The following is a 15,270-nucleotide window of genomic DNA, read 5'->3' on the forward strand; positions in this document are numbered from 1 at the left end:
AGATGAAGAGTCCTTGAAAGTGAGTTCATTGCTTGTGGGAACAGTTCAGTAATGGGACGAGTGAAGTTATCCCTTTCGGTTCAAGAGTCTGATGGCTGTGGGGTAGTAACTGTTCCTGAAACTGGTGGTGAGAGTCCTGAGGCTCCTGTACCAGCTTCCTGATGGCAGCAGCGAGAAGAGATCATGGCCTGGGTGGTAGGGGTCCCCGATGATTTTGACAGGTTGCATTACATCCTGGGACAGAAACACCAATCCACTTGAATGAAAATCCTGCAAGAAGTCGTGGATGTGACCCAGGTAAAGCTACACCCCTCCCCCCAACACTGAGCACATCTACACGGAGTGATGCAAACAGTCAACGTACTCCCCATCACACACCTATCGAAGTTAGTCAAAGTTTTAGATGTCATGCTGAATCTTCACAGTGGAAGAATTGGCATCTTTGCATTGGACCAGTACATTTTGGCCCACTTAGCTGAAGTTTCATGGTGGAACACAGCAGGCCAGGCAGCATCTATAGGGAGAAGCGCTGTCGATGTTTCGGGCCGAGACCCTTCGTAAGGACGGCCCAAAACGTCGACAGCGCTTCTCCCTATAGATGCTGCCTGGCCTGCTGTGTTCCACCAGCATTTTGTGTGTGTTGTTGTTTGAATTTCCAGCATCTGCAGATTTCCTCGTGTTTGAAGTTTCATGGAATAGTTAAGATATAAAAATGACAAACTACCATTTAACTGAGTAGCAAATTGTTTTTTCAAATGAAATGCAGAACAAATTAGAATACTACCAATACTATTACAGTAACATAAAACAATATGTTAGTTTTGAATAGTTGTTGATGGAGGAATTCATCCAGTGAAGGGTGCTGTGTTCTTTTGATTGACTGTAAATGAACAAAATCACTGCAGACACTTGGGGTAATTATTTCGCCTGGTCTTATTGTTTTGAGGCATCTTGGCAAGGGTTTGTAATTTAACCAAAAGCCAAAATCAAAAGTCACTACTTTTTAAATCAGTGTCCACTAGCCAAAATAAATAACATAACACAAGCATATATGACTGATACTTATTTTCCAAAACTGTTCGCTCTAAGCACGATGTAGTGTCCAATATCCACACAAGTGCATGCAACTGACACTAGTTAAAAAACTGTTCAGCAGCAGTCTCCTGTCCCGATTAAGAGGCATAGTGTCCCAAATAAATGAAGGGAATCCCAGCTATTTTCTCGATTAATTTTTGTTCTTTAACAGTTGTCCCAAGTGAGCGGCAGTTCCAATGAACCGATGCCCCAATTATCTGGAATCCACTGTATCTTTGATAATGACCATGTTTCTGTAATAAAATAATGATGCAAGTTGCTGGAAATATTTGCAAGATCAGCAGGACCTGCTGTGAAGGTTTTGAAAACAATTTTGGCTGCTGGTGACGAGTGGTGTTCCGCAAGGGTCTGGGTTGGGGCCACTTCTCTTCACATTATAAGTCCATGATTTGGATGACTGAATTAACGGTTTTGTGGCCAGGTTTGTGGTCAATACAAAGATGATTGGAGGGGCAGGTAATGTTGAGGAAGCAGGGAGTCTATTGAAGGTCTGTAATAACAGACTTAGGGTAGTGTAGGGATGTATATGGTCATGCACTTTGGCAGAAGGAATAAAAGCACAGACTATTTTCAAAAAAAGGTTGGAAAATTCAGAAATTAGAGCCCTCGTGCAGGATTCCTTAAAAGTTAACTTGTGAGTTGAGTCTGTGATAAGGAAGACAAATGCAGTGTTGGCATTCAGTTCAAAAGGACTAGAATATTAAAAGCAAGGATGTAATGTTGAGGCTTTATAAGGCAATGGTCAGATCACATGGAGTACTGTGACCAACTTGGGGTCACTTATCTAAGAAAAGATGTGCTGACATTGGAGAGGCTCACGAGAATGATCCCAGTTCTGCAAAGTTTACATATGAGGAGCGTTAGGCTCTGGGCCTGTACTTACTGGAGTATAGAATAAGGGGGGGGGGGGTCTAATTGGAACGTATGGAATATTGAAAGACCCAGATAGAGTGGACGTGGAGAAGATGTTTCCGATAGTGGGGGAGTCTAAGAACAGAGGGCACAGCCTCAGAATAAAGGGACATCCATTAAGAACAGAGGAATTTCTTTAGCAAGAGAGTTATGAAACTGTCACAGCTGGCTGTGGAGGCCAAGCATATTTAAAGTGGAGGTTGATAGGTTCTTGATTAGTAAGGGGAGAAGGCAGGAGAGTGGGATTGAGAGGGGTAATCATTTATTTATTTAGGGCAAGTGCAGACTAGGTCCTTCTTGCCCACTGAGACGTGCCACCCAGTAGCCCCTCTATTTCACCGTAGCCTAATCACAGGACAATTTACAATTACCACTAACCGGTACGTCATTGGACAGTGGGAGGAAACCCATGGGAAGGACATAAAAACTTCTTACAGTGGATGCCAGAATTGAACTCTGAACTCTGACACCCCGAGCTGTAATAGTGTTGTGCCAATCACTAGGCTACCAGACTTTCTCTCCATCTCACTCGCTGCTGCTGGAGGCCGGGGCCGGACTCTTGGGCCTTGTGCAAGGTTTAATCGCCATGGTTTGTGGATTGGACTCTGAAGTTAATGTTGTACATGTTTCTGCTTCCTGGTTGCTCCTTTTCTGCATCGCTGTTTCAGGCAATTTTGATCAGAATGGACTGGCTCTGCGGCCTACAGGCAACGAACGACACAGTGCTGAACTGAACTGAACTAAGCTGTTTCAAGGACTTTGTGGTTTGATGTTTTATGCTCTGTGTGTTTTTCTACTCAGTTTTTGCTGCCTGAGCGATTTGTTCTATCTTTTTATGTGTTGGGTGTTTGATGTTTTCTTTGAGCGGGCGCCATGGTGTTTCTTTGTTTCGTGGCTGTCTGCGGGAAGAAGAATCTCGGGGTTGTATATTGCCTACGTATCTTGATAATAACTGCACTTTGACTTTGAATTTATTGCCACAGACGGCTGTGGAGGCCAGTTTATTGGGGATATTTAAAGCAGAGGTTGATGCGTCCTTATTTAATCAGGAGTGTGGGAGGAAACCGGAGCAGCTGGAGGAAAGTGGAGGTTGATAGGTTCTTAGCTAGTAAAACTAGTAAAGGTTATGGGGAGAAGGCAGGAGAATGGGGTTGAGAGGATAGTAAATCAGCCACGATGGAACAGCAGAGCAGACACAATGGGCCAAATGGCCTAATTATGCCCTTATGTCTTATGGTCTTATACCATCAATCCTTATATTCTTTGTCACTTTACTTTATTCTTATTTTCCAAATATCTAAGGCCGATCAGCCCATCAAGTCTATGCCAGCAATCAGGGATTATCCAATTAATCCTATTCCCTACTAATTTCCCTGTATTCTATTCTCCCGCATTCCCTCATCAGAATTCTCTGACCAGCCATCTACATTGGGGGTAATCTAGTGTAAGCCAATAACCAACTGCCCAGCAAGACTTTGTGATGTCGGAGGGAAGCAAAGCACCTCGGTGACACCACACGTGGCCAGAGGAAGGGGCGTGTCATCTCCAGGCACGCAGCACCAGAGGTCAGAATAGACCCCAGGTTTCAGGAGCCAACGGCATCACCGATCTGAACGCTGCTGGCAGTTTGATTTTACAGTTTGATTACGTGAGAAATTGTAGAAAATGTCCTTCCTGTGCCCATTCTCAATCAAGACATCAATGCACTATCTGTGTTAACCAAAAGGACCCTCTTGTGTAATTCAGGGAAGTACCCAGTGGTTACAAGAAGTCTTGATTGTAAAGAGGAAATTGTCAACAGTACAATTAATCACATATTGTACTGTTTTGCAACAAAGCTATCAAGTTTTGAAAACATGAAACATGTTTTTGGTTAACGTGGTTTTCGGTTGGCGTAAGAATGCTTAATTTGGAACTGCTTTTCTAAGGTCCTGGAAGTGGGAGATGGTAGGTTTCTGGCACTGTACTGCATAATTAACAGCTAGAAAGGAAATGTTATTTACTCAAATTCTACTGAGTAATTTTTAGATTTAGTTCATTTGAATCATAGTTGATGCATTGAGGTATCTTGATTTGACAAAGAAAAAGATTTCTCCTACGCTCGCTCTTACTTAAGCCGATCTCGTGTACTGGGGCATAGGCCGCTGACAGCCTCAGGCCAGAGTTCTCCGTCCTGGGCCAGTCTTTCAAGTTGTCCCTCAGGTGTAGCCCATCTCCTTGCTGTATCCTTCCTCTCCCAGGGATGAGTTGTTTGGAGTTTCTGTTGGCGTTTCTGTAGCTTTAAGTTTTACAGGGTGGGGTTACTAGCTCCATACCCAGCCCCCACCCCCTTTCACAACTGGGCTTGTACAAGGGGGAGTTTTTCCTCCTCTGCTCAGTACAACAAAATCCAAGTGCCCCATTGGACTGGAATGAGGATGACTTAGTTCATGGCTGAATTCATCTATTCCAGTTGATAGAAAGCAGACCTGGACATTTCCTGTATTTGAGACCCAGTTGGGCCCTGTCACTTTACAGAAGGTTTACAAAAAGCTGCATCTACTAAATTTAGTTGATCTCAGCCCACAGAAGGCTCCTTTCACATAATTGAATTGAGGCATTGCTGTTAACATTTTTAATAAGATCCAAGGACTGGCTGTTATGGTGGATCAAACCCAATTACAATTTAGATGATGATCACATTTATTTCCTTCTGTTCTTGATGTAATTTTGTGTTTATTAAATTCTTTACTTAAAGGTGGATCTAAACCATTCTTGTGGAATATTTCAAGGATTATGGAATCCCATTTAAAATCAAGGCAAGGAGCACCTCGCGCATATTAAATATGTTCTGGTCTCTTGTGAGACTTCTCATATAAATTAAATCAGTTGAGCATTAGCAAGACTGGAAGAGTAGTTCCTACTTGTGCCAGGTGATTTCAGAACATAATTTATTCACCTAATAATTGTAGAAGTAGTCAATTATTTCTTTTTAACCCTTGTTTAGAGTAGAGAGCAAGGATTGTGGGGAAGTTCTGTGGCCTGAACTGTGGTTGCAATTTGTCAGAGGCCAGATTGACAGAGGGCCAGAGGGCCCTCTGAGGCCAGATTGAAGCTTTAAGTGCATTGGGAGGAGAGTTGGGCTATCAGAGCAGGTACTGGTATTTGCTTAATGCTGTATTTATTTCAGTCGTAATTAACAATTTGTGTTTTAATAGTATCCACATAGAGAATGGCCAGACATATTTTAAATGAAATTTTGCCCAAGAAGTGGTTGAAGGAAAGACGGGGTTGGTTGAAGTCGTGACTGCAAGCTTGTTAAATTTGGTTTGAAGGGGAGTTTTAAAGGATTGAGGTGAGGAGGTGGAATGGCCAAAGGAAAGTGCTATGGTCTATCTGCCAGAAGATATAACCATAAACGGGAGTGAAGTGGTAAGGTTCGGGGTGAAGAAGATCGGTGATCTGGGAAAGGATAAGATTGTCTGGGGAGTAAAAGAAGATTTTGTGGATGGGATGGTCGACTGAAGGGTAGTAGGGGTAGGTGATACCATCAAGTGATTTAAACTGGATTCAGTCCAGGATAGATCTAGGAAATTAAGTTGCCTTCAAAGTACATTTATTAACTAAGTATTGTTACGTTCCCCAGTAACCGGGTGACTTATCAGCAAAGATAGATGGGTCCGCTGAAGCCTGATGCTACTATTTTCAAACGTTTTTATTTATAAAGGGGCACAAACGCATGGTTAATACAAAACATTCAGATCATGTACGTCGTCACAACTCAATCTAAAGCACAGGTATAGTAATAATCAATCAGAAATAAGCTCTACAGTTGTCTAGGGGTAATGTATATATATATTGTTTACTGGATATTCAAAAGTCTTTGCGGTCACTGCAGTTCCACCCGCTGCCGTTGTCGTGGTGTCGCGTTGGTGCACTTTTGTTAGAAAGAGAGAGAGAGAATGAAACATTTACCCGACAGGTTTTCCAACCTGTAGGAGGTAGTCGGAAGTCTCGTTGGGGAATGGACTCTCATCTGTGGCTTCCCCTGTAGCTAGGCCGTTCTTCCGTGGTGAGGTCGCCAATCCCAGGCAAGGAAAAGACGCACACGAACCCCACCACCGGCTGTCGCAGGAATTCTCGCGTATCTTCTGGTGTGTCTGAAGGGGTCGTCCCCCCCAGACCCTCCTTTATACTTCCTCACGGGATCGCCGGTGTCAATCTCTCTCTCAAGCAGCCCACGTTGCCCGAGGGCTTTACACGTGGTCTTCATGAGACAATAGTCAAAGAGTCGCTTTATTCTGCTTCCCGGGGGAACATGGTCTTCAGCACGTCTCCCTCTCTCTCTTGGGTCATTTGACCCCCCCTTGACTAGGGCTCTTGCGAATCTCACAAAGGAGGGGGCTGGGGTCATAACAGTATGTATACATTATACAACCTTGAGATTCGTCTCCTTACAGGCAACCACAAAACAAAGTATCCCAGTAGAACCCATTGGGTCAGACACCCAATGTGCAGTTTAAAAAAAAAATCAAATTGTGCAAACAACATTCAGAACTGAAGTTCATGAAAGTGAGTCCACAGACACAAAGCCAGTCATCACTGCGGCTGATTCAGGAGCCTATTAGTTGCAGGCCGCAACCTCAGTTCATCACGGAGATGAGTAAGCCTCTGGCCACGACACCTTGGCCTTTTCAATCTGGCCCAGCACTTAATTCAGCCATATCTCAGCTCTTTCCTGGGTCTCGGGCCCCACTGCCTCAACTCTGCCTTGCCTTGGTTCTGCTGCATTGAACCGCCTCCAAGTCTGCCGCAGCCATGGCCAGCCATTACAACAAAATGTAACCTGATGAGGGACAATCAGTTTAATTGGATGAAGTTATTCCTTAAATTGGATCAGTGGTGCTTCAATAATAAGCGAGATAATGTGTCTGGTGACAAGTTATTGAAGCTGGTACGTTCTCTGCTAATTCTTATCAGGCCTTTATGCATGGGGCTGTTAGGGCGTATTCTGGAATTAGGTTATGTAGCAAGTATTAATTTCAACGTCAACCAGTCTTCAAATCTGAATGTGGACTGCAGATTGAATTTAAGATGCAGTTCTGAACAAAGGCCTTCCTCAAGCTGGAGTTGATTGCAGACCTGGAAACACCCATTCTTTTGAAGACCCTGACCTGGAGTTACACACAGGCTTCGGTTCTTTGCGGGAAAGGAACCCGTTCACAGGGGTTTCAGAACTGGCCGCTACACGACATGCCAAGGGTTTGGTCTGAGAGTCTCGCTAGTCTTTGGAAGCCTAAGATCTCGGGGCTCTGGAGACGGGCGGATCGAGGGTCGGTGTCCCGGCAGGAGACCCGTGTGTGGTTGGGAAGGCCAGAAAACCTTTCGCTGCGGGCCCGAAGACCCGAGATCTTTGCGATCTTCAGACATAGAGCTCATAAGAAACGACGAGACAGACTTTTAACATCGTAAACTACCGGGTTGTTATGTTTCCCACTCGCTTTGAAAATGAGGGACACCTCCCTCTCCCTTCTTAGGGAGAAAGAGCCTGAGGTTTGTCGAATGCCGGATGAAATGCGAAGTCTTCGCTGTTGCCTCCCTCACGGTGTACTCGGTGGTGGTGCTGATGATTGCTCTGTTTTGCCATTGGGGGGGGGGAAGGGGGATCGTTGCTCGCTGCCGTTCACGTGTGGGAGGGGGAGCTGGGGAGGGGCGACTTTGGGGTTCTCACGTTTAACTGTCGTTCATTCTTTGGGGAACTTTTCTGTTTTTGTGGATGTTTGTAAAGAAAAAGCATTTCGGAATGTTTATGGTACACATTTCTCTGATATCTCTGCTTTCCTCCCGCATTCCACAATGTGCAGGTTTGTAGTGTAATTGGCCACAAATTTAAATTGTTCCAATTATGTAGATGAAAGGTGGAATTTGGAGAAAATAAAAGGGTAGAATTTAAGTAAATAAAATGGCTGATGGTCAGCACAGATACAGTGGCCTGTTTATATGCTGTCTCCCTCTGCCTCTTGTGCTGCATACAGTTATGAGAAATGATTTTGTCTCAATTATAACATATACTGTAGATGCAGAAATCGATAATTTTTGTCAGTGGTATCATTCTAATTTCACAGGTACCCAATTATATTGATGAGCTGAACCCAGGGAAGTGTGAGGTGGTACACTTTGGAAGGACAAACCCCAAGGCAGAGTACAAAGTAAATGGCAGGATACTTGGTAGTGTGGAGGAGCAGTGGGATCTGGGGGTACATGTCCACAGATCCCTGCAAGTTGTCTCACAGGTAGACAGAGTAGTTAAGAAGCTTATGGAGTGTTAGCTTTCATAAGTCGAGGGATAGAGTTTAAGAGTCGTGGGGTAATGATGCAGCTCTATAAAACTCTGGTTAGGTCACACTTGGAGTATTATGTCCAGTTCTGGTTGCCTCACTATAGGAAGGATGTTGTAGCATTGGAAAGGGTACAGAGGAGATTTACCAGGATGCTGCCTGGTTTATAGAGTGTGCATCATGATCAGAGATTAAGGGAGCTAGGACTTTACTCTCTGGAGAGAAGGAAGATGAGAGGATACTTGATAGAGGTGTACAAGATATTAAGAGGAATAGTTAGAGTGGACAGCTAGCGCCTCTTCCCCAGGGCACCACTGCTCAATACAAGAGGACATGGCTTTAAGGTAAGGGGTGGAAAGTTCAAGGGGGATATCAGAGGAAGGTTTTTCACTCAGAGAGTGGTTGGTGCATGGAGTGCACTGCCTGAGTCAGTGGTGGAGGCAGATACACTAGTGAAATTTAAGTGGCATGAAGAATGAAGAAACAATTTATATTTGAGTCATGATCTCCATGAAAGCTGTCTTTTGTATGTATTTATATTTATTATGTTTATCTTAAGTGTTAAATTTGCTGTATTGGAAATGGAGTAATTATTTTTATGTGTGTGTGTCTATGCATGTATTTATTTATATGTGTGTGTGTGTGTATGTGCGTATGTATGTACTGGAAATGACAAACAATCTTGAATCTCAAAACTCTCCCACTGAAGTAGTTTTACAGGGTGGCCAGTATTGTAATGAAGAGCAATATAATGACCAGTTTGTGTGCACCATGGTTCTGTAAACAACCATAAGACAATGAGAAAACAAGCTGTTTGAGTGATTCTTCCCAAAGCGATGGAACTGTTGGCCGAAAGGATATCATTGCTGAGTTCAAGATGAGGTCAGCCAATACACTGGGTTAACTGTCCTTCCCTCAGATTCATCGCAAAGGGTCCTGGGTGACCAGCGAGGCACCGACAAGAGCCTGGATTATACTCTCGTGTTGAAAATTAATCTGAAGGTCATATATGATTACATACGTATCTGAACTTCGATAACTTCATTTTGATCTTTTGTTTTGGAGGGGGCAACTTTTGGCTGAGGGGTGAGACTTCCACCTGGCGAAATAATATTAAGAAATCCTCTCTGACGCAAGCATGATTGTTATCTGATCGTAAATGTGTGTCAGTTCAGACTTTGGGTATTTCTAACTACCTTGAATTTCGATGCTCCAAAGAGAAAAATCATTTCTTAGTGTTTCAGGTGCTGATGTAGTGGCAAAACCAAACCACTGCCAGCAATCCTACTCCAAACGTCAAATCCTTTATCAAAATCAGAATCAGGTTTATTATCACCAGCATGTGACATGGAAATTGTTAACTTAGCAGCAGCAGCAGTTCAATGCAATACATAATCTAGCAGAGAGAGAAAAAAATAATAAAATAATGAATAAACAAGTAAGTCAATTACAGTACACCCTATCCTCGTTATATGCGGGGGATACGTTCCTTGCAGTTGACGCATAATGTGAATAATTATTTAAATGGAAAAAATAGGGATGCATTCCAGAGGGCTTCCTAAATGTTTTATCTGTAATTTATTCACATTTTCATACCAATACGACACAAAAGCAGTACCACAAGGCAACATTCGTATTATATTTCATCAATTTAAGGTAATATTCAATGTAATAAATCATAGAAAGTTAACATATTAGGGTGTACAGTACTCACCAACAGTGGCAGGTGTGTTCGCTCTGGGAGATGAGTGGTTGTTGTGGGTCATCGGGATCATATCAAGCACAGCAAGGGGTGAAGGAAGACTCACAGAACTCTTAGAACTGCCAGCACCGGTTTGAAGAAAGTGGTGAGAGTTGCTTGCTTGGCAGCATTTTGTTTTTCAGCATAAATTTGCTTGTAGGGAAGAAGGGTTGACGGCAGGGAACGACTGAAATGCTGACTCCGTTCTAAACTTGGGTCTATGTCCATTGCCATTTGTGCCAAGTGTTCTGACTTCCACCATTCCCTCACTGTTGGGAAACTGCCGGGATTTTCAAAATCTTCTATTGCTTGCAGCATCTGAGAGATAGTTCGCCGTAAAATAAAATACACCTTGAATGTGGATCACACCTTGATCAGTGGTTGAATCAGCGATGTTGTGTTAGGTGGCAGGAAGTGCACTGTTATGTTAGGATGAATGCTGTCGAAATGTTTAGGATGGGCTGGCGCATTGTCAAGCAACAAAAGAACTTTAAAGGCAAGATTCTGTTCCCAGCACTAGTGTCCCAGAGCTGTGTTACCTTCAGCTGATGCCGCACTGTTTATAATTTCCAACTTTTTTTCAAGTGTTAAAGCAGTTCTCTGCCGCTCGGCTGATGGCCCAGGACATGACATCGGACGCTTAGGAGGCATAGTTAAATATTTCAAGCACAAAATCACTGCACCGTAGGTAAAGCCAACAAAAGGTTAAGAGTGCAAGGTCGCGCATCCACAGCTTGCCAAAACCAATGCAAGACTGGCGGGAGTGAGACTGTGAGGCGTGCGCAGGTGACGTGTTGGTGGGAAAGCAGTGCTCCTCGCATAACTGAGAGTTTTGGACGCATATAAGGAGACGTTGGTAGAAATAGGTTCCTAGCATAACTGTGAACAAGCATAGTATGAAGACGCATATAACGAGGATATGGTGTATCTGTATATTGAATAGATTTTTTCAAAATGTGTAAAAACAGAAATACTGTATATTTAAAAGAAAGTGAGTTAGTGCCCAAAGATTTGACGTCCATTTAGGAATCGGATGGCAGAGGGGAAGAAGCTGTTCCTGAATTGCTGGGTGCTGGAGGTCCTTAATAATGGATGCTGCCTTTCTGAGACATTGCTCCCTGAAAATGTCCTGGGTACTTTGTAGGCTAGTACCCAAGATGGAGCTGACTAGATTTACAACTTTCTGCAGCTTCTTTCGGTCCCGTGCAGTAGCCCCTCCATATCAGACAGTGATGCAGCCTGTCAGAATGTTCTCTATCGAATAACTATAGAAGTTTTTGAATGTATTTGTTGACATGCCGAATCTCTTCAAACTCCTAATGAAGTATAGCCGCTGTCTTGCCTTCTTTATAACTGCATCGATATGTTGGGACAAGGTTAGATCCTCAGAGATCTTGACACCCAGGAACTTGAAACTGCTCACTCTCTCTCCACTTCTGATCCCTCTATGAGTATTGGTAGGTGTTCCTTCGTCTTACCCTTCCTGTAGTTCACAATCAGCTCTTTCATCTTCCTGACGTTGAGTGCCAGGTTGTTGCTGCAGCATTTATTAGCAATTAGCAAATATACAACAGTAAACTTAAGCATACCCAAGTGTAAGTGAGGCATTGTTGCACGGTTAGCAAGTTATGACATCTGCCAGTCCCAAGGTACAAACTGCAATGACAACATAACTTATTCCCTTTGCTTTTACCACACCTCCCTTCACTCATGTGACTAGTTACCGTAATAAATGCTCAGCACAGAATACAAAGCAGATAGAGAGCAGATGCATGGATCCAACAGCCAGTGTGAATCCTGTTGATTATTTTTCCCATATATGTTTAATAGTTGACAATTTTTCGAAGCATTACATGAAGCTGTCTTTTAATTTATATACTCTGATAGAATCCAGATGGAATTGAATTTTCCCTGTCTTATTTGTACACTTCACTTTCAATGAGGATAACTTGCTGTTTGATTTGTATTCTCAAATCTCCCTGTGTTCTGGAGTAAATGATTTACATGTGTTTGCTATCATTTGTTGTACCTGCTCTTTTTTAAACGGGAGTAAAATAGTTTTCTGGTCCTTTTCTCAAAGCTTAGTCTTAATTACAATATGCTTTACCGGTAATTTGTTGTTACTTGATGAGGGACTTGCAACTTAAGGAGTGAAAATTGGAAGGGTATAAATGCAGATAAATATTTCATTTAACAGTCCCCAGAATTTCTTTGGGAGAAGTATGACCTTATTAAATATTCACAGGGCAGAGTTTTATTATATTATAGCTACATAAAGTGGGGCAATTAAGAACTTTGAAAATTAAAACTACTGACAAAGATAATTTAGCTTCTTGGCATTTATAGCTAAATTATCCCAGATATTTAGCTGTTCTTTGTTTAGCAAAGGGCATGGTAAGGTTGTAATTACTCAAACTAACAAGGTGAAAACTTTCAGTTCTCAACGAGAAAAATAAAAAGCCTGGAGAGCTGATTCTGCTCGAGATCTGTCAGAAGTCACTGGAGTTACAAATCAGTAAACCTTGGTTGAAGAACCAAGTTGAAGAATCAAAGAAGCAGGAGGAGGTCATGTGGCTGGGTCTTTGAGCCCATTCCCTTATTTGTTACGCAAGCACTTTTCTGCCTGAATCCCTGCATCCACCCCATTTCTCTCAACTCCTGATTCGCTTAGTGGATGGAAAGCGTGTTTTAACACTAAATGTCTGAAGATCCGTGGCCTCTAAGACAAAGACTTCCAACGGTTTACAATCCTCTATGTAAAGAATTTTCTCAGCTCAGTGCTATATCACTGCCTTATCCTGAGACTTAAGTTAAAGGAACTGGAGTTGATTTCCAGAATATATCGGTCTTCTCAAGCCTAAGCCCTGGATGAACCATGGGATTTGAAGTCTGATGGGGGCTATAGTGGTCTAGAACCTCATAAGAAGTTCAGGTATGCCCAATGGAGGGCCACCATGAATGTGACAGAAACAACTCCAAGTAAAGCTAGACAGACAGCCGGATGCACAACAGCTGTGATAGAGTCTCCAAGCCATGCTTCCTTTAAGATAGAAACCCAACGGTATAAATGGCTGTGATTCCTCACTTCCCGACAAACTTAACATTACAAGTCCCACAGCATCTCTGTCTCAGAGGCTGATGTCAGAGAAACAAGAGAGCAGAAGTTTTAAGGTGAGAGGAAGGAGATTTAGAGGGGTTTTGAGAGGCGAGGTTTTTTTTTGTACAAAGACTGGTTGATATCAGAAACTCTGAGGCAGTAGAATCAGGTGCAATCACTGTGTTTAAATGGAAACATGTAAACAAGTATTTGGAAGGAAATGGACTAATTGCAGGCAAATTGGGTGAATGTAGATGGGCAAAAAGATCGTTGTGGGTATGGTCAGCTGAAGACCCTGTTTCTATGCTGTCCAACCGTGCCTTTTGTTATCTCGTATCCATCCAGAAGCTCCACTGCTTGACCTCCCTTCTGCTCTCGATAAACTTGAGGTAATCCACATGTTTACTGCTGTGTCCTAACCTGCATGATGTCCTCCTCACTCTAGTGCTTGGTGACCTTCTGCAGCTCAAGTAAATAAATTCCTCGATGTAACTGTCATCATTTTCAAATCCCCTTGTGGCCTCACTTCTGTCTCACTTCATTGTCAGATTTTATTTGATGTTTCAATGCCTTGTGATGCGTTGCTGCGTTTAGTCTCGGTCTAAATGCAGTTCGTTGTTGGAGTCATCAGGGTGTAGATATTCTTCTTCCATTCCTCACTGGAAGCTCGTGATTCTTCTTCCAGTAACTCTGACCTCCGAAGCCATCTGTCCCTGGGACTTTCCGGACAATTCTGGGACGACAAACCCGATTTAACCCTAATCTAATCAAGGGCAATTTACAATAACCCAATATGTCTTTGGGGAGTGAGGGGAAACTGGGGGACCCAGAGAAAGACCATGCATTCCACAGGGAGGACGTACAAGACTCCTTACAAAGGATGCTGGGATAGAACTGCAAAGTCCAATGCCCTGAGCTGTAAAAGCGTCGTGCTAACCGTTGCCGCGGCATCCATCGACAAGTAAGAAAATAGCGATGGGATAAATACAAAATAAAAATGCTGGAAACATTCAGCAGGTCAGGCTAATTCTGCTGAATGCTCTTTGGCATCTATCATCACAGATGCTGCCTAGCTCGCTGTTCTGTTTCTAGCATTTTCTGCTTTGTATCTGCAGTTATTTTATTTTCAAGAATTAGGTGTTGTCCTAGTTATCAGTTATCTGGGACTTTCAGCTCTGTAAGAATGATCAAGTCCCTGTGACCATGTGGGTTTCCTCTGGGGGCTCGGGTTTCCTCCACGTCGTACGGGTTAGTAAGTTGTGGGCACGCCTCGCTGGTGCCAGAAACATGCCGACACTTGCAGGCAGCCCCCAGCCACATGTTTGGACTGCGTTGGTTGTTAACTCAAATGGTGCATTTCACCTTGTGTTTTGACGTCCGTGTGACAAATGAAACGATTCTCTCTATTGCCGGGGGCACTAGTCTCCGTAGTATCCAGGACATCCTCAAGAAGCGGTGCCTCAGAAAGTCAGCGTCCATCATTAAGGACCCTCATCATCCAGGACATGCCCTCTTCTCATTGCTACCGGCAGGAAGGAGGTACAGGAGCCTGAAGGCACACACTCAGTGATTCAGGAACAGCTTCTTCCCCTCTGCCATCAGATTTCCGAATGGACATTGAACCCATGAACATTACCTCACTACTTCTTGAAATTTTTATTTCTGCACTACTTATTTAACTAGATGTATTTATTGTAATTCATGTTTTTCTTTATTACGATGCATTGTGTTGTACTGCTGCTGCTAAGGCAAATTTTGCAACGTGCGCCAGTGATATTAAACATGATTCTGATTCTAATGGATAGTGAGGTGAAAGTCTTCCGGTGAGTGGAAGTAAAACTTGTGAAGGTTCTCACTCTCCCCCGTGCTAAAGCTCGTTAAAATCTGCTCCAGGATCAGTGCATCAGTGCTATTTGGATAAACATGTTCACGGTTGCTATTCGTCCTGCCATACTCTGGCATATTATGATGTCGTCAGATTTATGGCTTCTCCACTCTGCAATCAGCCCATCAAATTGCGCAGTTCAAATGACTGGAGTTTTTTTTGCCTTTGTACAAGTTCCTAATGTGTAGGTGAGTGTTTACGAGGTCACCGTGTCCAAGTAAGT

At 43.2% G+C, this 15,270-nt stretch overlaps 1 protein-coding gene across 8 annotated transcripts in view; it reads left to right on the forward strand.

Moving 5' to 3' along the window:
- cux2b (cut-like homeobox 2b) overlaps nt 1–15,270 on the forward strand; it is a 381,872-nt gene that overhangs the window by 161,943 nt on the left and 204,659 nt on the right. Inside the window, exon 1 of one of the 8 annotated variants that reach the window (XM_073065648.1) lies at nt 3,865–3,954. The exons of the other annotated variants lie outside the window; for them this stretch is intronic. Within the exon in view, the coding sequence (XP_072921749.1) occupies nt 3,952–3,954 (3 nt within the window). The 5' untranslated portion in view covers nt 3,865–3,951. Of the gene's footprint in view, nt 1–3,864; nt 3,955–15,270 lie in introns of those variants that run through there. 8 annotated transcript variants of the gene reach the window in all.

Source organism: Hemitrygon akajei, chromosome 14, assembly GCF_048418815.1.
Source record: "Hemitrygon akajei chromosome 14, sHemAka1.3, whole genome shotgun sequence".
Lineage (NCBI taxonomy): Eukaryota > Metazoa > Chordata > Chondrichthyes > Myliobatiformes > Dasyatidae > Hemitrygon > Hemitrygon akajei.